General features: G+C 26.1%; 2 protein-coding genes across 3 annotated transcripts in view; one reads left to right on the top strand and one right to left on the bottom strand.

The window, feature by feature from the left end:
• The window catches only part of LOC107456289 (transcription initiation factor TFIID subunit 8), a 108971-nt gene extending 104159 nt beyond the window's left edge, over positions 1-4812 (bottom strand). Inside the window, exon 1 of the mRNA XM_043039424.3 lies at positions 4483-4812. Coding sequence (XP_042895358.1) covers positions 4483-4621 — 139 coding nt within the window. The 5' untranslated portion in view covers positions 4622-4812. The remainder of the gene's footprint in view (positions 1-4482) is intronic.
• The window catches only part of LOC107456288 (isocitrate dehydrogenase [NADP] cytoplasmic), a 31682-nt gene that overhangs the window by 3879 nt on the left and 2511 nt on the right, over positions 1-25292 (top strand). Inside the window, exons 1-11 of one of the 2 annotated variants that reach the window (XM_016074120.4) lie at positions 5030-5292; positions 6038-6077; positions 6652-6758; positions 6989-7075; positions 7964-8124; positions 9725-9871; positions 16664-16731; positions 17700-17768; positions 18335-18486; positions 22984-23124; positions 24633-24795. In XM_016074120.4, coding sequence (XP_015929606.2) covers positions 5277-5292; positions 6038-6077; positions 6652-6758; positions 6989-7075; positions 7964-8124; positions 9725-9871; positions 16664-16731; positions 17700-17768; positions 18335-18486; positions 22984-23124; positions 24633-24795 — 1151 coding nt within the window. In that variant the 5' untranslated portion in view covers positions 5030-5276. Of the gene's footprint in view, positions 1-5029; positions 5293-6037; positions 6078-6651; positions 6759-6988; positions 7076-7963; positions 8125-9724; positions 9872-16663; positions 16732-17699; positions 17769-18334; positions 18487-22983; positions 23125-24632; positions 24796-25292 lie in introns of those variants that run through there. The other variant, XM_043039420.3, reaches the window with a different exon arrangement.

Genomic DNA, 25292 nt, shown 5'->3' with positions numbered 1-25292 from the left:
CGGAATGAATTGATGAACACATGTGAACAGAATAGGAGATTACAGGAAAATAATTTACAATCCCTACACATTAGGATTGGTTTTAATTTATTTCTTTTGTACTTAATGTATATACATTGTCAGGGGTCTGTCCAGGCCAAATTTACTACCGTTTAGCGGTACCTTCACAAATTCAACTTTAGGAAAAACGTTAGTTTCACAAAATACTTTTTCTTAAAATTTTACTTTTGTATCCCGTAAGAAACAATAAATCCATATTTTTATGTTGATTTTTTAACATAATTTTTAATTTTTCACAAATTATGTCTAAATTTTCGCAAAATAGGTACCTCTCAGAAAAACCTAAATAGACCACTGATTGCACTTAAGGTACTATACTATATTTTATTGTACAAGTACTACATTTTATTGCACTTTGTACATAGTTAGAAGACTAAGAAATAATCTGGGGATTAATATAATAAAATAAATCTCCAAGTTTTAAATATCCTTTCAAACAAAATTTGCTTTAAAAATATGAAAAACTACAAATTTTGAGTTAATAATTAATGCAATGAATTGAAATAACTTCTGTTTTGAAAACATTTGATTTTATAAACAAGAATATCTATACTTGGAAAATACAAATTTCAAAGTTAAACTTTATAATTATACTAAAGGCTATATTGATTTGATTACTTCATTTACAATTCATTCTTACTGAAACTACATTGGACATTTTAATTAAACAAGAGCTACCTTTTTTTTTAAAAACTTACAGAAGGGTATTAAAATAGAAGCACATTTGCTTGATCAGCAAAATTTAAGATTCAGTAAAGTTTAAGGGTTTTAGTAACTTTTAATATTTTCTTATCTTTACTTCAAAGTTCATTTTCAAATATCAAGTGCTTTTCCGACATTTATTTAAGATTGATTTAACTTACCACATAACTTTTATTAATTAATAAACTTTTATCAAAATTTAAGAAAATAAAAAGAAAAACCACAATTTAACTTTTTAAACATCCACCCAAAAAAAATTTGATTTTGCAAAACGGCAATCATGGTCTCATAAAAGGATGATACTAGCATGATTTGGTTCGTTCCTGCATATTTGATTTTAAAAAGTGGCCGATCTCATAACTCATCGATTTTATTGTTGTAGTTAATTTACGCCGCGCTAGAGCTGCACAATGGGCTATTGGCGACGGTCTGGGAAGCATCCCTGAGGATGATCCGAAGACAAGTTATCACAATTTTCACCCTCTGCAGAGGGGATGGCACCCCCGCTTTGATAGCCCAACAACCTGCACCCGAAGTCAAGCACTTTACGGTAGAGGGCCATTCTCCTGTTATGCACAGGACATTTGCAGGCCTTTGAAGTTTATAAAAATAGTAAAATAATGGGGTTATTAATTTTTTTTTACAATTCAATTCAAAACAAGTCTGTTTCTTAAAGACTGCATAGAAAACAAATAAAAAATTAAAGTTTAAATACTTGGAAAGGGATTTAATATAGTCGTTATGCACGGGACTCAGAAAAAAGATTAATTTCTACCCTGACTTCTATTTTTCATAAACTCTGTGAATTTAAAACTTGCATATTGTCATTATATTTTTTTCTTAGCTGATAAATATTACTTCTATTAAATTATGCTGGATGTTTTCCAAATACATTATTTGATAAAATTCTAAATTTATTTTATTTGTGTTATGCACGGGACATACCTAATGTTATGCACGGGACATGTCTGCAATTTATTACACACGGAAGCATACACTTGATTTAATTATGTATATTTTGAAGTGGCAACACTAATTCATACTTTGAATTTAGTTTGGTGATCTGAATTAGAAGCTTTATAAATCATTATAAAGGATAATTACAACTGTATCGCCAAAGAAAGAAAAGAGTTTAGGAATAATACACCATCAAGAAGCCAAATTGAAAATGCCTACAAGATTTATCAAGCTGTCGGAAAAGCAATGAGAAAAGCATTAAAATCTTTACCTAAATCTCCAACCAAAAAAAAAAAAAAAAAAAAAAAAAACAGTAGTTTCTGTAATTGCAACAAATTTTGGCTTAAACATGCAAGCTAGTCAGAAAAATACTATTAGTGATGCAGAGTCACCTAATTTAGTACGATAAATTTTTTTCCGTCCAAATATATTTTTTTTACAGTACCAGGAATGAAAGATGAAGTTACAGTTTGGAAGAATGGTGAGAAAATTAAATTAAGAAAATATTATTTGGTGACATATCTGAATGAAGCATCAGAGTTGATAAGGTTTAAAAAAGAAAGGATTAATCAACGGTTTAAACTGTCCTGTCCAAAACTCTATGGATCAAATTATGTTAAAATTTTGAAAAAATAATGTGAAAAATAAAAGGTTAATTTTTGAACAAGGAACAAAATGAAAACAAGTTTTTGTTTTATTAAAAAATTTATTATTACTTTAAATATTGCATTATTTATCCTTATGCAAAAACATAATTTATCAGTACTAAAAGCATATTTAAAGGATAAGGTACTCACTTTTGTTATTCAATGAATTGTGCAGCTTCAAAAGTTATTGATCTTTTCCTATTATATTATTTTCCTTTAATAAGTTAATGTAAATTGTACAAAAAATATAAAATATTTATTAATGTATGTAATTATTATGTGTTTAATAGTTTCACATATAGAATTTTTATCTTTTACCAATGTTTAAGGTTTTGGACACTTTAAAACAGATTAGGACAGTTTTAGGCAGCTAAGACAGTTCCAATTGTGCAGTCTGCGGAAGATTTTTCAAATGTTGTAAAAAAAGCTATGCCACCTATTACAGTGATGTTATTTTTAGATAAAGATACAAACAGAGATAATAATATGTGGGCCAACGCAAGAGTAATACCAGGAATTTCTAAAATGCATGGAATTACATATTCGCCTTCTGGTTTAAAATTTTATAAAAATGCTGTAGCACCAATAAAAAGAAATCTTAATACCAGGGCAATTAACACCACAAAAAGTATTGGAGGAAATTGGGTTGTTGTGAAGTATGAAAATAGTTTATATGCTGGAGAAGTTATGCAAGTGCTGGGAAATGATATTGAAGTTTCCGCCATGGTAAAGCCTGGAAAATATTGGAAATGGCCTAAACGAGAAGATAAAGTGTTTTACAACATGAGGAAGTTGTTAAAGTTACTCAGCCACCTACAGTTATAAATGCTCTTGGAGTTTTTGATTTTCCCGATTTTTAGAGAAATCTAAGTTATGCATGGGACATGAAAACAAGTGCTAATTTTTTATCTAATATTAAACTTAGAGGAACTTCCTTTGTAATATAAGTCAGTACTAAGAGAAAGAAAGTAAAATTGAAGCAGTTTCTGTTTTGCCCTAAAAGTAAATGAGAAAAATAAAAATTATCATGTTTTAGTGTTATGCACGGGACAACCAATTTTTGCTCAAATAAATTTTTATTTTTTACATAATTTTAATATGATTTTTAAATTTTTTATTTATGTTTAAATAAGAGCATTATATAGATATATGGAAAAAAAAGAAGAAAATTGAAATGCTATAATATTTTTTCAGCTAAGGAAATAAATGTTAATATGTTGATTATAACAAGAAAACTTAAAAAGTACAATGCTAAATTTTAAGAATTGATTCCATAATAAAAATTTAAATATAACTTTTATTGTATCTCATTTTTTAAGATTTAACCTATGTACTTTATTATTGAATAAATTAAAAATATGTACAAGTAAGATAAAAATTGAGGTTTAGAGTGTTTACAGTGGAGAATGGCCCTAGAACAGTTTTAACAAGGACTAATACCACACACCTTTGGTCCCTATGCAGACTGACCATAGTGGTGATCCACCCGCACACTGACCATAGTGGTGATCCACCCGCACACTGACCGCAGCCAGTGATCTGCTGGGAAGCGAGTCTTTACGATCAGTACACTGCGGGACCATTGATTTTATTATTGGTGATCACTGTATTTGGGATTTGGATACATTTACCCGCACTCAAATTCAGATCACTGAGTAACAGCTGTATTAGAAAAAAAGACACAAGTGCGCAAAGCTTACCGCAATTTGCCATTAATCTCGTAATAATGGGTGTATACTAAACCTTCATGACCCCATTATGGACAATTGATAGGAAAATTAACTATAATCTCTCATTGAGATCACATAAATATTTACAGATCTTTATTCTACTATTTCATTTCGATCTATTAGTAGAAATAAACTTCAGTTGCAAATTTATCAAAGGCTAGATACATTAAATTTATTAATGCTTTTTTATCAAATTTATCTACAGAAACTATTAAAATACACAGTTAAATAGAATGGGGAATAGAGAATTCATGTAGAATTAGCCACATTCTGTAGTTCCAGGTTTCTCATAAAATATGTAGTTTGGTTGGTATTTGGTGTATTTAGATAGTCAGGAAAATTTGGGGAAAAAAAAGAAAATACTACATATTAGTGAATCAACTTACAGCTTTGAAACATTTCTGTGAGAGTTTCTAAAGCAGATTTCTCTGCTGAGCTAAATCCAACTTCATAACAAGCTGCACTCACTGCTGCAAACAAAATTTTTCTACGAACTGTACAAGCTAAAACATCTGAGCTAGACATGTTAATTGTTCACATATACGATTTAAAGGATTATAGATTTAAAAAAACTCAAAGAATACCAAACTTTAAATAAATAACTGAAGAAAAAAAAAGTAAGGATAACATTCGTAAGAAAAACGATTCATAAATAGATCAATGTTTATTATGATTATTTGTTATTGCAACGCTTCCTGTTGCTTGTTTCTTTAATTGATGTTAACCATTAAAGTTGCAGTGACGAGATGCCATATTCTTCATTAGTTATATTTTACAGCTTATGCAGTTTAAAATTGGTCGAATGCTTGCATTAAATCCTAAATGTCTTATTTTCATTTTATATTTCAATTCAATTTTGATAGCAAGAAATCTCCAAGAACATTTTGAACTTTAGCCGGTCATCATGTAACTGTAGTTTTCGCTTTTCTATTTATCCTGAGGGTTTCCTGTTTTTAATTGGCTGTTCAAAGGGGCTGGACTAGTTTCGTTTTTTTGTTTTATTTTGCAATCAGGTGAAAAAATAGATAACTTAAATTTTCATCGTTACTTTCCTGTCATCTTTTCTTGTCGTCTGAGGTGTACAGAGTTCAATTATAAGTTGCGTAAACTAAAGGAAGTGAAAGACGACTAAAAACTTCTCCATTCTCATCTATTAACCGGAAATTTTTTTCCTTAAACCATGTCTAAAATACAGTGTAAGTTAAAATTTTTACAATCCAATTTATAATTAAATTTTTAATGTATCACAACTGAATAATTTTAATCCGCCGCTACCCGATTTCTGATCTATATAAATTACGAAATATTTAAGTGTTTTTGAGTTCTTTAAACATAATTATGAATTATATAATTGCGATCAAAGGTGTATCTTCCATAAATATCGACTTAGAATAACTGTAATTTATTATCGGTTTTTATGCTATATTTCTTTCGAGGATAACTTTTGAATTCTATAAATAGTATATTTATGAGGATACTTTTAGAGCTTTTAAAGGCTTTTAATCTAAGTAGAAATAAAAATATTTGTTTAAATTTTAATATATTAAACAATATTTGGTCTATGAGTGTGTTTTATTCTCACGAAGCAAAATTAATTACGATTTCAAACAATTTCTTTTTAATATACCTCGTTTTAATTCTAGAATATTAAAAGAAAAAAATCTATCATATTTCCTGCTTTTCAGACAGTTTATAAACTAGATTATTCAAAAAACAAAATAAAAAAGTTGTATCATAATTATAGCCCCTGTAACAATTATAAATTTATGCTAAACATTTTCTTCAGATTGTCAGTTATGAATAATTTCTGCAAAATAAAAATAAAGTTTTTTTATAACAAGTTGTGTGTTGTATATTTTTGTAGTATGATTGTTTTCAGTCTATATTGATAACTATTTTTGATTACCATTAATATTGAAACAATTTGATTATTGATTTTAGGTGGACCTGTAGTTGAAATTCAAGGAGACGAGATGACAAGGTAATTTGTATATTTAGTTTTTGCTTATTATACTTTTTTATTTAAAACTGCTTTTCTATTTTTCTTTGATTTTTTTGTGCAACTTTAATATTTTAGTACTTTGGTGATAGATTTTTGTTTATTGTCACTATATAAGTAGTTGGAAATTACTGTATCAGTACCTGTGTCGAAATAATCTCCAAGATTTTGAGGTTTCCGGGTAGTAGCACCCTAGAAACTAAAGAAAAAAAGTACAATTGAGGACCAAACCTATAGTTATAACTTGTACCTAACACCATGCAAACAACATACTTTTTAGAAACCAATGACATTTTGTAAAAAATATATTTTTTCAAAAAGTGTTTAGTTCATTGGTGATTACCGATAGGGAAATCTCCCAAAAATCAGATATGTCACATCTTTATCGCATTTTAAAATATCTTTTTAAAAAAAGGATTTCTTCTCATACTGGTGAATAAATAACTCTTCATCTGTTCATTTTGTGATGCAGTTTGAGTTAAATATTAAACAAGAATTCTATAATAGGATTGTTTTTTTATATCAATTTTTTTAATAAATATCATTTCATCTGCAGGATTATTTGGGACCTGATCAAAGAAAAACTTATTCTACCTTTTCTAGATATTGAACTTCACTTCTTTGATTTAAGTGTACAAAATCGGGATGCAACTAATGATCAAGGTAATTAAGACAATACTTATAACATAATAGGTTTTTGATTTATAAATTTATTATTATAGACAATTTTTATCAATGCATCTTTAAATAAATATGTATTATAAATTCCAACAGCTTTACTTAACTATGTTAATTATTTATTTTATGTAAATCAGTATTAATTTTCAATTTATTTTGTGAAGTTCTATTTTTTTTTTTTTTTTCAATTGATGTAATTCTTTCCATGCAAATAGTTACTGTTGATTGTGCAAATGCTATGAAGAAATACAATGTTGGTGTTAAATGTGCAACCATTACTCCTGATGAAAATCGTGTTACTGGTAAGTACTCCTGCCTGCTTAAATTTCTTTTTTAGAGCAATGGATTGTTATTATTTAGTTATATTTATTAAAATGAGATTGCCATATTTTGTTCGAACAATTCCTATTTTTCATATCATAGTAAAAATACAATAGTAAATTTAAATTATGAAATTAAAAACTTGTTTCTTAAAAAAAAAATTTATAGTGCAATATAAATTCATCTGTTTTTTCTCCTCATATATTAACATTTTTATTTTCTCTATTATACGAAAGATAATATCTAAAGAAAAATCTTTAGATTCTTAAATTTCAAATTAACCAATATTTTTCTTAAATTGTTCATGATACCCTAAATAAAAAGATTAATACATCACTTTATTTTGTAATAAATAACTAATGTAATTATAAAAAATTTAATTTATACAACATGTTTATTATGTAATTTTATGATTTAGACAATAAATTTTTTATGACAATAATGATAATAACTTCTATGGCACTAAACAAATCTGAGCTAAGAAATTTTAGCAATGCAATGATAATAAAAATGAATTTTATGGTGGTTTTTAAATTATAGGGTTTGAATCAAGTTTTGTAACCTCATGGAAATAGTAGGAAAATTGTATTATTTTAGTGTCAACGCTAAGACAAATTAGTGCAACAATAATAATTCAAGCCAAAAAATTATTTCCAGCTTTTCATAAAAATTGCTCAAAAATGTTTTGTTAAATATCTGATAGTTTCACAGATTATCAATGTACCAAATTCTGCCGCTAGTTTGTAGTTTAATATACATGTTATGCATCAGTAATGCTTATCATAATAATGAAAAAGAATTCGCACATTTTTATTTATTATTTCATTATTGTTGTGTACTTTGAATAATTTTTATAAATTTCATTTCAGAATTTGGATTAAAGCAGATGTGGAAATCTCCTAATGGCACTATAAGAAATATTTTGGGTGGTACTGTGTTCAGGGAAGCCATTATTTGTAAAAACATTCCTCGTTTAGTGACTGGTTGGACAAAACCAATTATTATTGGACGTCATGCATATGGCGACCAAGTAATATTTATTTTTCTATTATTTTTCATGTTCATGATTATCATGATTATTTTCTATTATTTTTCATGTTCATGATTATCATGGAGTAAAAAAGTTTCATGTTTTTCCTTTGTAAATAAATGCTAAATTTCTTTTAAATAATATAATATGTGGATAAGATAAATTTTTCTGTTTTTACTTAGAATTTCCCTTAAAGAGTGTGCAAAAATATTATTTAAAACTTATGGACAGGAACATAATTAGTAAAGATTAAAATGGCAGGCAATCTTTACAAAATATTTATACCTCAAATAAGAGCTTCTATATTTACCTCATTAAAAATTACAGAGAATTTATGTATTTGATGAAATTTGTCAAATATTAGATCAATGATAATATCAATAATAATCAAATAAATATATAGATCCTAAAATGTAATTGCTGGTATGACAAAAATAATTTATGCATTTTTCACTCGCTAATAGCCAACATTTATCATAAAAATAGTTATATGAGGATTATAACTCAAAAAAAGTTGTTCAATTTAAACTGTTTCCTTTTTACCTTTCCTTTTTCCTTTAATTTAAAAATCACCTAAAATAACAGGGAAAATGCAGGAAATTTGGAGTTTTTCTTTAGAAACTGGAGAATTACAGGGAATTTTGTTCCTTATTTTCCACTTTTAAAAAATGGGGAGTATATAAAGATGATATTTTAGCTATACTGAACTATTTAATTTACTATAGCATTATTTAAGTATGTTCAGCTGTTCCTTTTTTACTCTAAGTGTTTCCATCAATTAAAACTAGTATAGTTAGCTCAATATAGCTCATACAGGAGTACAGTAATTCATTCTCCTTAATATGTTGTGTATAATATGCACTGAGAAAACACAGGTAAATTTTTTTCCAGATTTGAGTGGCAACCCAGTTTGGTCATTTGTAGAAGATTAGAAAACCTTTTGACATTTAAATGCATGTTGAAGAAATTGTATTTGTTTTATTACTACTATTTGTTTAATTTTTCGATATTTGTTAAATTTTCTATAGCTTTGCTTATTAATACACTCTTTAATCTCTTAATAAGTTAAACCACTGCAGTGGTCGAGCCTAGCTCCCATCTTTCGAAGTAAACTTTAACTATAACTTGTCCAGACGTGAGAGCCATGAACATTCAGCTTATGGCAGACACACTCGATATCTTACGCTGTGTAGTGATGCTTCGAATTTCTTTCTGTATTTCCAATTTATCTAAATGAAGTTCTAAAAATCAATTGTTATGTAAATATTAAATTATTTCTTTTAAATGTTAATTGGTGTTAACTATTTATTATTTATTGAAGTTATAATTAATGCTAAACAACTGTATATGCATATTTTATTATAAGTAACACAAAAAAAATTGTATTGCAAAATAAAAGAAGTTGAAATACAAACAATTTGAGATAAGTCTCATAAAGTTTTAACATTCTAATCTGAAATAGCATGGTTGCTTTACCTTAAAGTAATAAGAGTATTCAAGGATTTGTTAAAAATACCATCTAAATCAAAAAATTTGTGCAACACTAATTTAATTTGATGGAAATTCGCTAAAATAAGTAGTTTTAATTTACTTTCCTCAGTATCGGGCTACTGATTTTGTTGTACCTGGTCCAGGAAAGCTTGAAATAAAGTACACACCTGCGGATGGATCTACTCCTCTTCAGTATACAGTTTTTGACTTTAAAGATGGGGGTGGAGTTTCTCTCTCCATGTATAACACTGATAAGGTAAAATATTGCTACTCAAAGTTCTGATGATTGTATAATCCAGTTTGATAATGCTTATCAATATTTTTTTACTTTCTAAATAAATGGTTATTTTTACTTCAAAATAAATATGCATAAAATAATTAGATTGTTAGTCATCATTAAAAATAATAAAATAGGTTTTCCTTCTGTTAAGCTGACTGTTTCATAAAATTTTGTGACAAATTATTTACATAAAATGTAAGTCATTGAAAAGTGCTAAATTACTAATAAATTATTGTTATTCTTATTTTTGAAGTGTATTATTATCAGGGTTCATTCTAGACTAAAAAAAGGGCAGGGTGCTAAAAATTGAAAAGGGCACTATACTTTTAAAAAAAAGGGCAGCAAGTTTAAAAAAGGACATTGTATTTTATAAAAAGGGCAGATATCTTAACCTTCTTTGCATAGTTAAAATGAATAATTATATATAAGTTTACTTTTATCACTAATCACAATTATAATTATCAAATGTATAACTACAATTTTCCAAGAAAAAAAGGCTACAGTTTGAATTGAAAAATTTTAAAAAAAATTCAAACGAGGTTTTTTTCTTTTATCTCAATATTTCTTAGTTCACTAAAAATATATTTAAAATTTTACACATACCTTTGAAAGACCTGGGGAAACAACTGAAATTTTTCAGATATGTTTTTCTTTCTCCAGTTGATGATTAGAATAACTATTTTCAGATAAAATATGAATATTAATCTTGAAAATAAACTTATTATGTATCTGGCTCTCCCTTATAAAAAAATAAAATAAACTGCGTTTTTAAGCTTAACTGTTGAAAACGAAGTTCTGAAGTATATACATAAAAAACAATATTTACAAAAAAATGTGCAAAATAAAATTCATACTTCCAGTCATTTTAAATAAAACATACTGGAAGTTTTATACTTGAATTCAGTCGCAGCAATAATATCAAACTTTAACTTCACATTCATCTTTAACTTATACAGTATATATAAGATCTGATAATTTAGGGGTGCACAACCTTTTTGAGTAAAGGACCACTTGCACAGCAGGTTGACTAACGAAGGGCCGCACATGTATTTAGACACGTTATTGGCAAATGTAGTAATATTTCTTTTAACATTAGTGTTCTAGTTTTTTTTTTATCAATAAACCTAATAATATATTTGTTGAAAATTAAAGTTGTTCAATTATTAGAATTCATTTGAAAATAAAAAAAAACTAATACTTATAAAAAAAGAAAAAATGCCATTTTTATCAAATCATGCAATAAAAAAAAAACTTCAATGCTCGCAGAATGAAAGTAAGAAAAAAATTTATGTAGAATTAAGTAATATAAATTCAAATTAAATATTTTAATTGAAGAAAACTTATAAGTTTTCAACAAAAACCTAAAATAAAAACAAAACTTATAGTTCAAAATAAAATTCAATACTTATTTGGTAATGTACTTTATTATTTCATTTTATTAATTCTTAGATTTTTTTATATAGTAAACGTTATCTTTTTTTTTATATCGAAAATGATTACTTAAGCAACAAACAGTGAGCAGTTTAAAAATTCACGTTTTCCACCACTTATGAATTTCTCAGGTTGCTATCATATTGCATTTAAATTAAAGATTTAATGAGCATTTGGCACTTTAGTCAAAAATGCAGTTGGTTAAATGAGCAGTCAAATATTCCTCCGAATATTTTTTTAAAAATGTATTTTTCTAAGTTTTTTTTTCTTCTTTTGAATTTGTATAGATATGATAAAAAATATAAAATTGTATTTTGACTATATTATAGTATTGCTTATTATAAGAAATAGTTTTAACATAAATTTCTAAAATTTTAAAATCCATGTTTCTGAACATGGCTTGCAAATTTATCTTCTAGAAGACAAAGGGAAAAAAGAAAGTTGGAAAACTGGATTACTTTATTCTGAGCCACAAGTTTTTAAATTACTGCTTTTTTTTTTTAAGAAATTTTTTTTTTTTTTAATCAGACAAATCTATTTTGTAATTTTTTCGATACTTCTAATTCTGAGAATTGAGAACGATTTTTTTTTTCTTTTCATTTTTGCTTTTTTCTATTCTGCTTCAGAGCATTTATGTTGACTTAATTCTTTTTTCTTGACTTTTTCAGCTGCTTTTATTATAATGCAGCATTTTAACAGAACGTCTCATACTATTAATTTATTATCACTCTTTCCCTGCACTATAATATAAATAACTGGAAATATAGAAAACTGATTTTCAGTGTTAAAGGTTTGTTTTAGGAACCAAGAACAATTTGTTATTTTTGTTTTTTCTTTTTCATTAACTTTTCTTTTTATAGGCATTTTTATTATGACGCAGCATTTTTTTCAATGAACGTTATTAATAAACTTTTCTTTAAAAAAAAATGAAGAAAAAAATTCCTTTTTGCGTGTTGTAATAACATCGTAGTTACAAAATCACGTGGAAAAGTATGGCAATTCAAAAAAAAAAGTAATAATAATTACTTAAATTTATGCTGAACTCAGCAAGAATAAAGTTTGTCGAATGTGAGATATAAAATTCGCATGTCGTAATGAAATTATAGGAATTTTTTATAGTACGTGGGAATGCATAGCAATAACTACAAAAAAAAAAAATAGCTTAAAAGAAGAAAGAAAAGCAAAAAAAAGAAGGAAAAAAATTACTTAGATTTAAGATTAAATTTTCACAAATAAATTGAACCAAAAAGTGTTTATTGAAATTAATAAAAAATTCAGGATTTTTGAAATCACGTTACAAAGTGGAAATAAGTGTTTAACAAAATAATTTATATTTACGATGAATTCGAATTTAAAGAAAGCGCGTTAAACATACGTTTACTATAGAATCTATTAAAATTGAACGTGTCAAAACGCGATGACTCAAAAGTGCGATTAAAATTTTTTTATTGTGATCAGTAGCTCTCGCGGGCCGCACTTCAGTAGTAGGCGGGCCGCAGGTTGTGCACTCCTATGATAATTGCAAGGAAAGGGTAAATAAGACTAAAGGAATTTACAGAGCAACAATAAAAAAATAATAGAAAATAAACTTTTTTATAGTTACGAAGTTGTTTAAAAAAATAATACAAATAAATAATCTGTGTGAAATCAAAATTAAGTCCAAATTAATGTAAGAACATTTTTGAACACAAAAACGCAATAAACAGTTAAAATATCCAATACATGAGCATCAATTAAAATATTAATTATAGGAAAATAAGATTGTAATAAAGTGTTACAATAAAAATAAATTATGTAAAAAAAAAAAAAAAACATTAAAAAAGGCATATTTTTTAATATCAAATCACCCTAAAAAGAAACTAACAAATCAAAGTACAAGCAAAAAAATAAAGGATAAAATCGCATATTTTAGTCTGCTAAAAAATAAAATAAATTATCCTAAAATATGAAACAAAGCAGCAAGACAACGAAAAATAAACGGAGAAATTATTAATAAAAAATAAACAAACTAATAAATAAAAAAACTTCTCAAAAACTAAGTCATTCTAAAAAAATTTAATTTAATAAAAATACTACCCAATAATCTGCATTGAAGCGAAGTAAAATCGTACTTCATCAATTCATGAACTTTTGCAAGAAGAGAAGGGAAAAAAAACCCGAAAAAAAATAATAAAAATGCATTTAGTCAAGATTTTTTGTTACAAAAAAAAATTATTATAAATAAGATGGATAAAAAGATAAAAAAAAAAGAAGTATAAATTAAGATGTTAAAGAAACGAAATTAATAATAAATAACTAAAAAAAAAAAAATTGCTTTCATGATAAATACTAAATCAGCACAAAAAGTAATACTATATAAAAAAAGAAAAAGAAAAAAGGAATATATATAACTTATCTGAAGTGTAAGAAACTAACGCTCGCACTGTTCAACTTTCTTATAGTACCATTGAATAACCATGGAACAGCCTAAGTGATTCTCTATTATAAATCACTGTCACTGCACTAATTATGCCCTGCCTAAAGGCGACGCCCCCTGAGTGCGAGACTTAACACTGATTTTGCCAATTCAGATTTTTTCTATCTGGGTATGGATGCACCTAATAAAGATCGGTGTGGAAAAAAACTTTTTTTTCCTTCTTAATTTTCAATTTCGAAAGGGGAAATGTCGCAAATTACGTTATCAAAAACGTACAAGTACGTTACAAGTAAAATTACGTTTTTCTATGACAATTCCATGACTTATCAAGTCTGGCGCGTACGGACCCTGTGATTAAGAGAAATAAAATAAAACAATTAAAGCAATTACAAATGATTATAAAGTAAATAAATAAGTTATTAAAAAAGATTCATTTGCGACCGCATCACTTTTTATTGTATTTAAATGAACATTTTAAGTTTTAAGAAGAATCGAAATAAAAATTTGCTCATTATATTCAAATAAATTCAATTTACAATATTTACGACGCACGATCTTACAAACGCAGAGTTAGCAAAGCGATAACATTGATATTAAGAATAAATTAATAAACAAATAAAAAGCTGAAAAATATTAAATGAAAAAAGTTTGGTATTTAAATTAATCTATCTAATATTACAATGCGTTGTCAAATCATCATGGTATGTGATATAGATCATAGCCGAAATTGCAATAAGCGCAAAAATAATGACCAAATTTCTATAATAACGAGAAAAAAAATAATTTAAGTAACAATATAGAAGTGTCATATTTAAATATATGGAAAATACAACATAGAGTTATCAATCGGCTTGGTAATTGTGATAGTGTCGAATCAAACACCTGATTTGAAAAATATCGTCAAATAAACGAGTTACTATTAAAGAAAGAAAACAATTTCTTAATTTATCAATTTATTTAGTTCTATTTAAAATGGGCGGCCAAATTAAAGCTGCATTGTGATCATTCAGAAAAAGAAGAAAAAAAATTTGCGAATAACACATGTTGTATCTTCAAATAAATTTCCTTTTTTAATATTTTTGAGGTACAAGCATACAGCTATAAATAAATTTAATACTATTAAATAAAGGAAAGTTACGTATTTAAATTTACCGATATAATTACATCACTCTGTCAGTTCAGTTATGAGTAAAAAATTTAGAAAAAATTCTAAATGTATGAAAACGTTTCCTATTCAAAATATCTTATTTAGTATCAATTAGGATGAACAGTCGAACAAAATAATAAGTAAGGAAAGAAAGGGGAAAAAAACGATTAATTGAATTAAGTATGCTTCATCTACAAATAAATTGTGTGCTTGATTCAACTTTTATGAGGAGCAGTCATACCTTTGCACACACTAGTAATAACATAAATAAACAAATTAATAAAAAGATCGACTGCTGGGACAAATTCTAATGAAAACGAGAACGCTAAACAATATTTTAAAAGAGTAAAAAAAGAAAAAGAAAAAAAACGGAAATGTTTATACTTCTGGCAGCGTGCCAACAAAGAATGAGAAAAATATTAAAAAAGAAAAAAAAACGGAATAAAAATTATCGTTTGCTAATATCTTAAAATAACTTGTAATGTAACATAACTTGAAACTTATTATTGTAAGAATTGTATCGCGTCATTGTAAAAAAAAAGTTTATTATAAAATTAGAATTTTTTTTCTTTTTTTTTGGATAAAAAAGCTTTTTTATTGCGTAGTTAATTGTCTAAGTCCCTTCACTTTTGAAATCAAAAGTAAAAATTTCTTTCTTCCTTCAAAAGAATAAAGCTGGGCAGAGGGGTTCAGAAGATACATGAGAATGTATCTTTTATCTATATGACCTAGTCTGACCCCTAAAATTGTCTACAGGCTTTGTGAACAAGATTTCTTCCTTTAAAAAATTCTTTCCAGGAAAACTCTTGCCAGGCCTACTGACCGTCATCATAGCAGTATGGTTTCTTAAAATAAGCAATACGTCCATTTCTAAGAAAAAGAAATTTTTCTAAAAAGAGAAAATAGGAACCCACACAGCTGCAGGTGGGGTTGCATTCCCTGAGGAACTTCTTGGAAGATCTCTTATTTAAACTACTAACTTCAAGAGGAAATAGTAAAGAGGGGGGGGGGAGCTCATTTACCCGTAGCTTTTGAGCTAGAGGGAAGACAAGTTGATTTCAAGAAAAGTATTACTAAGCGGAGGGGGGGGGGAGACAGGACAAAAAAATCCTTTCTTACAGGAGAGTGGTATCTTTTTGGAGGGGACACAACAGGGCGCATTCAATTATATCAGGGCGGGATAAAAGGAGTAAAGGGCAATAGGGCGGATATTTTATATCAAAAGGGCATACGGGGCGGGCCGCCCCGTAAACCCCGCTTAGAATGAACCCTGTTATTATTTTACTTTAATCTTATCCTATCTCATTTAAATATCTGTTTTGCAGTGAAAATGTGTAATATTATTTTATTTTAATGTTATCCTATCTCATTTAAATATCTGTTTTGCAATGAAAATGTTATGAAATCTAATACATTTTAATCTTAAAAAATCTTATCATGTCCTTGAAATTCCTTATCTTTTCTTCCATTTTTTTTCTTCTTTTTATTAACTTGTTTATATGAAAACTTTTTATTTCTAATTTTTTTCTTGATTCTTGACAAGCAAGAAATCAAGATTGAATTGTATTTCACAATTTTTCTTTGAACATATAAATTATTGAGAAATTTTATATTTTATCTTATATTTGTCATTCATAATAGGACATTGAATGAAAATTGTGACTAATATTAAAACTTTGTGTAAAAAAATTATTTTTTTGGACAATATACTACTAATATTTAAAAAATAATAATTTCTAATGTCATTAATTCTAAATTTTAATTTTTTTTCCAGTCAATTACAGATTTTGCCCACAGCTCTTTCCAATATGCTTTACAAGCTAATTATCCTCTATATTTAAGGTAATAAAATTTTTCCTTTTATAAAATTTAAGCTTGTAAACCTTTTAGAATCTATGCATATAGTAAACTCGTGATTGTCTACAGAATTGAGTGGTTCATGAAGCGTGATTAATGGAATTTGCAGATAATCTGCAAAGTACTTAGAAAGGACCCACATTAATATAAATAAGTTTTACAATCTATTAGCAGTTTTTTTCACATTTTCTTTTATATATATATATTTTTATTTCGGTATGAAAAAGCCATAACAGGCTCAAGTGGATTTTTAACTCCCTACTTCATACACTAGTGATAAAAGACTGCACAAAACAATATCCAAAGCATACGAATAAGTTCTTATAAAAAGTTACTGTGCCTGCAGGATTTTTAGAAACTTTCATCTGTAAAAAAACTAAAAATAAGCAACTGACTGCAATCCTGAAATCATGCATAGCAACCATAAATTATTCAAAGCCCTGCTTCATTCTTTTTCCTTCAAGGTCATAAGTATTAGGTAGGGACCACCCTTAATTGTTGTTTATCAATTTTCGATCTAACAAGAATTCAAAAAGGTGTTAAATGTTTACTAAATATGAAACTTATCATAAGAAGTAATTGGAGAAGTAATTGATAAGAATTAATTGAAGTGATTGATTAAAAATAAGAAGATAATTGATTCCCATTCATCATATGAAGGCAAGACCAAAAAAACACCTGTCTATGAACATGAATGTTTGCTGGTATGTAGTTCTCAAAACTCTTAAAATAGTTCCATCTCTGTCAATGTATTTAGTTTCTATTCTAAATGCTATGTTGTTTATTATTACAAAAAAAATAAATTATAATAAATAAATAAATAACCTCAAAGTGCAAATGATCTACAATGCAGATTGTCCGCCCACAGATAATCCAGAGTAAACTGTATATATATATTTATACATACTGTAAATATATGTATGTATATAAAAAATTTTCTTGTTTTTGTTTAGTACAAAGAACACTATACTGAAGAAATATGATGGTCGCTTTAAAGATATATTTCAAGAAATTTATGATAAGTATGAGTTATTTTTGACTTAATTTCCAATTTTTTACCTTAAAATACTTCATATAAAATCATTTTATAAAATAATTTAAAATTCAAGCATTAGTCGAACAGATGATGTTACTAATTGTTATAAACAAGTATCTTTTTATTAACTGTGTAATTTTAAAAAAATTTCCCACAACAGGGCTTTTGAAATTAGAATTTTTTTTTTTTTTAACTAAGTGATTATTAACTGAAAACATATATTTCATATTTTAACAAATAGATAATTTTACATAGTATCTATTATCAAAAATTAAAAAATCCCATAGCCTTGCCATTATTTTTTTCTTTTTTGTATGTGGCTACTTTTTTACTTATCAAGCAGGCTTCTTTCTATGTTTTTTAATGGAAACAATGCATTGAATTGAACATTCTGTACAAATTTGTGTAGGCACTGTAATGGAAAAAGTTAAGCTATGCATAAAAACTTTATTGACTACTGTAAAATAAAAACCAATTTCTTAAGTATTGAAGCAGTTTAAATTAGATATTGAATTAAGCCATATTCCTAACCCTGATGTATTCTTTATGCAGAGAATACAAGTCAAAGTTTGAAGCTCAAGGTATTTGGTATGAACACAGACTTATTGATGATATGGTTGCTCAAGCATTAAAATCTGAAGGAGGTTTTGTGTGGGCTTGCAAAAACTATGATGGAGATGTCCAATCAGATTCTGTTGCTCAAGGTTGTCATTAGTACTTCTTTTTTTATTCACATAAAATTAGTTAAGGTATTGAGCAAACACTAAGGTTTAAAAATGAATTAAATAACAGTAATTTTTTTTAAATATTTCAAATTTAATGAAAAAATTCTTTTAAATTTGTAACTGAATATATATAAAAATTTTGAAAATATTTCATTTCATAAATGTGTCTTGAACATAATTTAACCACATTTTACTTTTAAAATTGTAGTTTTCTAATAAAAAGAAAAGTTCAATATATTACCTCAGATTTTAAGTATTGTAAGTGCTGCTAGAGAGATTCTAATTTTGTATAAAATACTGCAAATTTTGTGTACTAGTTATTAATACACCATGAATTAGAGTTTGATTATTATTATATTTTTATCATAATTTTATTATATCTTTTATTATTATTATAAGTTTTATTATAGTTTTTATTATCATTATAATTTTTATTATCGTTATAGTTTTCATTTTTAATAATTTTATTATTACTTTTTTATAATGATTTATTGACACTTTAAAAGCTGTAAATGTAGGCTTTTTATTAAAGATATTTTATAAACTCAGTTTGATGAAGAAAAAAATTTTATTTAATTTAGTGTTGCATTTTCTAAACAGTGTTTCAATCATTTCTATCAGTGATAAACTTATCACTTATAATATGCTGTTTGAGCATCATATTTATAATTTTTGTATGAATCTAATTTTTACATTTACTTTAGAACATATTTCTGGAATAATTGTACTAATTATTTTCATGAAACATATCTAGTGGGTATTTAAAGAAGTTTATAATTTCGTAAATTTGAAGATATTAGGTAATAAATATTAAAGGGAAGGAAAAAAAAGACTTAAGTTCATTGTGCTCTTCAGATAATAAAAATTTCTTCTGTGGTTAGACTTTTTTTCTGCATGAGTGATTCTCTCTATTGTTTTGTATTCTATCAGTATTTATCAGTTTATGAAAAGATTGGTATCTTGACAGTTTTTAAAAACAATGATTATTGTTATCATTTACAATTAAGTGGATCTTTACAATGCATGTCTGAAAAAAGATAAGACTAATTGGCAATTGTATCTAGTTCATTACTTTAAATTATGTAGTCAATTCTTTTTTAATTAAAGTTATTCTCAGTTGTGATTGGTTAATAACAAGAATGTTAAACTACACTTACAACTTACTATATAGAACTTTTTTCTTGTTTGTCCTTTCTACTATTTTTTGGAGGATATTTTATTAAATATTCATTAATGCACTGAGGTTAAATGCTTTAAGATATAATAGATAGTGGAAGGTAAGTCCATTTATAGGATGTGACCGGGGCCATACTCAGGAAATGAAATATAGAAAATCGATTCAAACATCCTTTAAAACTGAAGAAGGTGATAAAATAGTTTTCTTGTCTCATAAAAAGAAGAGAAAAAAGAATACCCATTTTGAAGTGGTTTAAGAAACTGTGAAGAAAACATATTCATTACTTTAAGGCAGGGTTGGGTTTTTGACGTCAAAAAGTGGTTTTTGACATGACAAGGGTATAATACTGGTTTAAACCGTCAAAAACCCGTCAAAAATGTCAAAAACTGAAGTTTGCCAAGAAAATATATAAACTTCAAAAGTACCAACAGTTGCCATGCATTATATTGAAATTTAATTATACTGTAGGTAATCAGCAGGTTTTAAAATATTTTTTAATTAAAATTAAGGTAAAATAACAGATTTAAAATCTCAGAAATTTATATTCAAATGCATGTGCAGAAAAATTTTGCACAAAAATTGTTTAAATATTTATATTTAAATTTTTTTTTCTTTTTCTTTTGGATACTTAAGAAAATTAAAAGTTTATTACTATGCATATTTGACATATAAGGAACATATATAACTAATATTTATAAGGAACTTGCAAGTTATGTTGTATAAATACAAACTTGATACAAGATACAAGTGCATAAAAAAAATTTTTTAATGTTATACTGAATATCTTTATTATCCAATATGTTAATTTGAATTTAAAAGTAGTTTTATGAATAATGATAAATATAATTCATATTGTTTATTATATTTATTTATAATTATTACACTTATCATTTTAAAACAATTTTTATCTCTTAATTTTTTTTTCGCCACTTGTATTAAGAATACAAATAATGCATATCTTGAAAGCAAGAAGTAATTATTCAACAGCTGAATATTTAGATATTCAACAAAACTATATCGTATTCAGCAAAATGAAATTCACAAGTATTTGGATAAACTAAATTTTCAGCATAGTAAATGAATATGCTGAATATACTGTAAATCGACACTAACTACTCTGTGTATTTAACAGAAAGCACTTAATTTGTATTGTCTTATGTTAAAAAGATTATTAAGAAGATTTAAAAGAATATTAAAAAGATTTTTCTTTAAAAGAAGATGTCTAATGTACAAAACTGCTAATGTTTATCTTTAAAAATGTCTAATTTTTAGTATAATCTATACTATGCACTAAATTTGGTTATAAATAAATTTCTTAATAATATCACTACAGATTTTCAATAACACATGAAAATGAATACATAATATTACAAAAGATGTGAGTTTTCAAAAGTACAAGATTTTGGTTACTATTCAAAATATAAGTGTTTCTTCAAAATTTTAAATTTATTTTTTCTGGAACATATTTAGAAACACTATCCTTTAAAATATATATAAATTTTATGTATTAATTAAATTTCACATATGAATATAGGTTTTTGACATTTTCGACGTTTTTGACGTGACGGTTTAAACCATGGTTTAAACTGTCAAAAACTGTCACATGTCAAAAACCTGCCAACCCTGCTTTAAGGAAACATATTTATTACTTTAAAGTATAAATTTTGTAGTCAAACATTAAATAAAAATCAAGTTTAGTTGTCTTACATTTCTATATTTGAAGGTCTCAAGAGTTAAACGTGTAATTTACAAAAGAGCAAAATACATAAATGCTGCATCAAACTGAAGTTAAAATATTACAATATTATGTTCTATAGGTTATGTTGTTAAACAGTGCTAGTAGCTATGTCGGACAAAAAATTAAATTGAAAGTGCAGCAGGATATCCCTATTAAGAAACCACATATATCTAAATAGTATAATAAACCCTCTAAAGAAGTTGAAGATCTTAGACTGAGAACATCAATAATTGTTTCCTGTAAACTTTTTCTAGATATTCCAATAATTATTAAATAAATAATACTGTATTTTTTTATGTTCACTCAAACTTATTAGAGAATTTTGTCTTTAGGTATGTAGCTGGTCCACTTTTCAACTTCAATTTTCATCTCATTAAAAATTTATCCATATAGTTTAATTATTCTCTGCTGGACAAATTGCATACTTTTCATCATTCTACATTTTTTTTTTAAATGTTCTAATAAAAAAAAATTCTACTTTATAAGAAAAAAAACTTGAACACTGAATTAACAACCTTTAAGCTAAGGATAAAGGATCCACCTCATCGAGCAAGTTGGACCACCTAATAAAATTATATTAAGAAACATATTTTAAGGATAAAATCCAATTTGGTTATTGCATTATTATTTTTTCTTTAATATTTGAAATGAAAAATGTTTTCTTTTTAAATTAATGAAATAATTCTTCATTTTTAAAAATAAATAAATAAAACAGCTTTTACTGCACACAATTATTTATTGAATACAAATTTTTAATACTTAAGCTAATTGATTTTGAAAATTTTAAACACTTTATCATCACATCAACACAAAAATTTAATTCATTCTAGAACGTTAAGACATAAAAAAACATTCCCACAGAATCTAAAAGTATTATCCCAGTAAAAAAAAAAAAATTTTAATCATAATTCCTTAAAAAAAATTTAATGCTTGGCAACAATATAAAGTCTAAAACCTTGCTCTTATGTTTGAAAATTGTTTTAAAAATTATAACTATTTTTTTTTAATTTCTTTTATTATAAAGGCTTATTTAATAAAGCATAATTCCTTAAAAATAATAAAATGTTTGTATTGTTTAACAGCAATATAAAGTCTAAAGCCTTGTTCTTATGTTTGAAAATTTTTTTAACAGTCATAACTATTTTATCTTTTATATTTTTATTATAAAGACTTATATAATAAAGCACAATAAAATGATTCTGCAGCATCTTATTAGCTATTTTCACTGTATAATTAATAAGATGCTGCAGTTATGATGTTACTTAAAGAATTGGCAAAATATTTTTCTTGCATAATATTAAAAAAAAATTATTAATTCTAACTCAAAACTATGTTTTGAATATAATTTATTAAAAATTTTCAAATGTTCAATTATAATCTGGTAATAAGTAAGGTTTTAAAATTTCAATCATTAAGTTAATGCATCTTAATGATGTTGTTAATGATTTTGTAAATATTGTTATATTTTCTATGCTAAACCTAGGTGTTTGTAAACTTTGTATGGTTATTAGAGTTCATCAACATTTTAGTTTTAAGTTATACTTCTTTTATAATTATTTAGGCTATGGATCTTTGGGTTTGATGACAAGCGTATTAATTTGCCCTGACGGTAAAACAGTTGAAGCAGAAGCAGCTCATGGAACTGTTACTAGACACTATCGAATGCATCAAAAAGGTCAAGAAACTTCAACTAATCCTATTGGTAAATTCATTTCTGTCTAGTTTTCTTTTTTTTAATGTTACACATAAACTCTAAGAACAGTATTTTCTGATGTACTTTAATTTGCATTTTCAGTTCATTTCTTAATTTTAATAATGTTGCCAATGTAAAGCTGAAACAAAATATAAATTAAGTTATTTTGACTGTTAATATTTATATACAACTTTTTTTAATTTGGAAATTATGGGTTTATGTTATAAATTTCCCAATGTTTATAAATGAAATGTAAAAATATTTAGATATTCCGAATTAAATTTTTTTTTAAATAATACTTCAAACGCAAATCAAATTTTATTTCATCAGGCATGCTGCTTATGTGCACCGCACATAAGTATAATGAAATATCATATAATTCTGATGTTGAGAATTTTCTATAAATAGAAGGAACTGATTCCTCTACATCTTAACTTTGTCACAGTCTTCGTTTCTTTTGAAAATGGCATGTAAGTTGTAAGTAATTTATATTTTTGGAAGAAACTTCAAAATTTTAAGGGTTTATGTCTGACTCCTCCTCTGATAATGTGTCAGTTGTGCAATATAATATTTTGCTTAGGCTTTACTTTGCTAATTTCTCCTTATATTGTGATGTAATAAGAAAGAGATAATAAAAAAAAATTTATTGATGTTTATTTTTCATGCCTTATTATACAGTAATATTTTAGAATGCCTAATCTTAAATCAAAAACATGGTAAACTGGTCTGATTTGGTTTACTTTGCATCATTTGTGAAAACATTTATTGCTTCAGTGTGAGGTTACTAAACCGTGTGACTATGAATCATGGTAAGTGTGGCAAAAAAAAATTTAAAATGTGAGAGATTTGTGATGCCAATATCACTGATTAAATGTTAACCCAATTACATGTCTTACAAAAATTTTTCAATAAGAAAAATTAGTTATAATCTACTTGATGTAATTTTTCAGGAAACATAAATAGTAATGATTTTAAAATTTGTCATGAGGAAATAACAGTTGGCAGAATGTAGGAGTTTTGCGCTTAGATTACTGTGTCAAAATTATCTGGATATGAATTAAAATGTATGGAAAAAGTGATCATTAAATGCAATTGTTATAAATCGAGCATGCTATCAGCGAGCCTCACGCTATTTTTATTTCTTCCTGTAGAGTTGCACTTTTGTAATCTGGCAACTTCTATTTCTTGTATATTTGAGTTTATTTTTTCTAGTCGTTCTTTTCTTTTCATTTCTAAATTCATATTAAATACTCTTTAAAATAGCTGTCGCCTTTATTTTCCTAATATTTACAACAGCAGTGTTTCAAGTGATAACAAATCTTTCTGAATGTCATTTGTCACATCTGTTTTTTTTTCTTTCTTCTTTTGAATTCTGGATAATTCAACTGTTTTGTAATTTGAATATGTAATAATGGATTATGAATGATTCTTCTGCACTAACATTCAAAATAGTATATAAAACCCATTATTGTTGATAATTATGTCTTATATATATTTATTTTTTTTACCCTTTTTAGCGTCAATTTTCGCCTGGACAAGAGGTTTGGCTCATCGTGCAAAACTTGATGCAAATTTGAAATTATCTAATTTTTCTAAAACTTTAGAAAAAGTCTGCGTGGAAACTATTGAAGCTGGATTCATGACCAAGGATCTTGCTATTTGTATAAAAGGAATGAAAGGGTATGCCATTTTAACTTAGTTATTTTACATAGCCAATATTTAATATTTTATTTGTAATATATATATTCTTTCCGTCATAGCATTTTTCTGGTCTTTTATTTTGAATTATTGTTCCAGATATTTTTCCTGACTTTATTATTGTTGCAGACTTTTTTTTTCTTAGCCCAAGCGTTTTGTTCGGAGACAAAATTATGTTGATCAAGTATTTTAGAAGAAGAAAAAAATTTTATACAAATAAGCCTGCAACTTTAAGTTTGAAAACATCGAAGATTAATGTTAAATAATTAAACCTGTAGGATTTTCTTTTCCATTTTGGGAAGTATTGCTGGGCATCATTATTTAGGTTAAAGTCATTATTTTAGTCATTATTTAGGTTAAAGTCATTATTTTAGGTTCTGTGGAGCAAGATCACTTTTAGGTGAATACTTAAAAAAAAACCAAGACATTAAACCGTATTTTAAATGTTTATAAAAAAAATTACTTAAAACTTCAAAAAT

The sequence above is a fragment of the Parasteatoda tepidariorum genome, chromosome 6 (genome assembly GCF_982258835.1).
Source record: "Parasteatoda tepidariorum strain Cologne lab strain chromosome 6, Ptep-v5.0, whole genome shotgun sequence".
Taxonomy (NCBI): Eukaryota; Metazoa; Arthropoda; class Arachnida; order Araneae; family Theridiidae; genus Parasteatoda; species Parasteatoda tepidariorum.
Note: the sequence above shows the minus strand (reverse complement) of the source record. Positions and strands in the feature narration are given on the sequence as shown.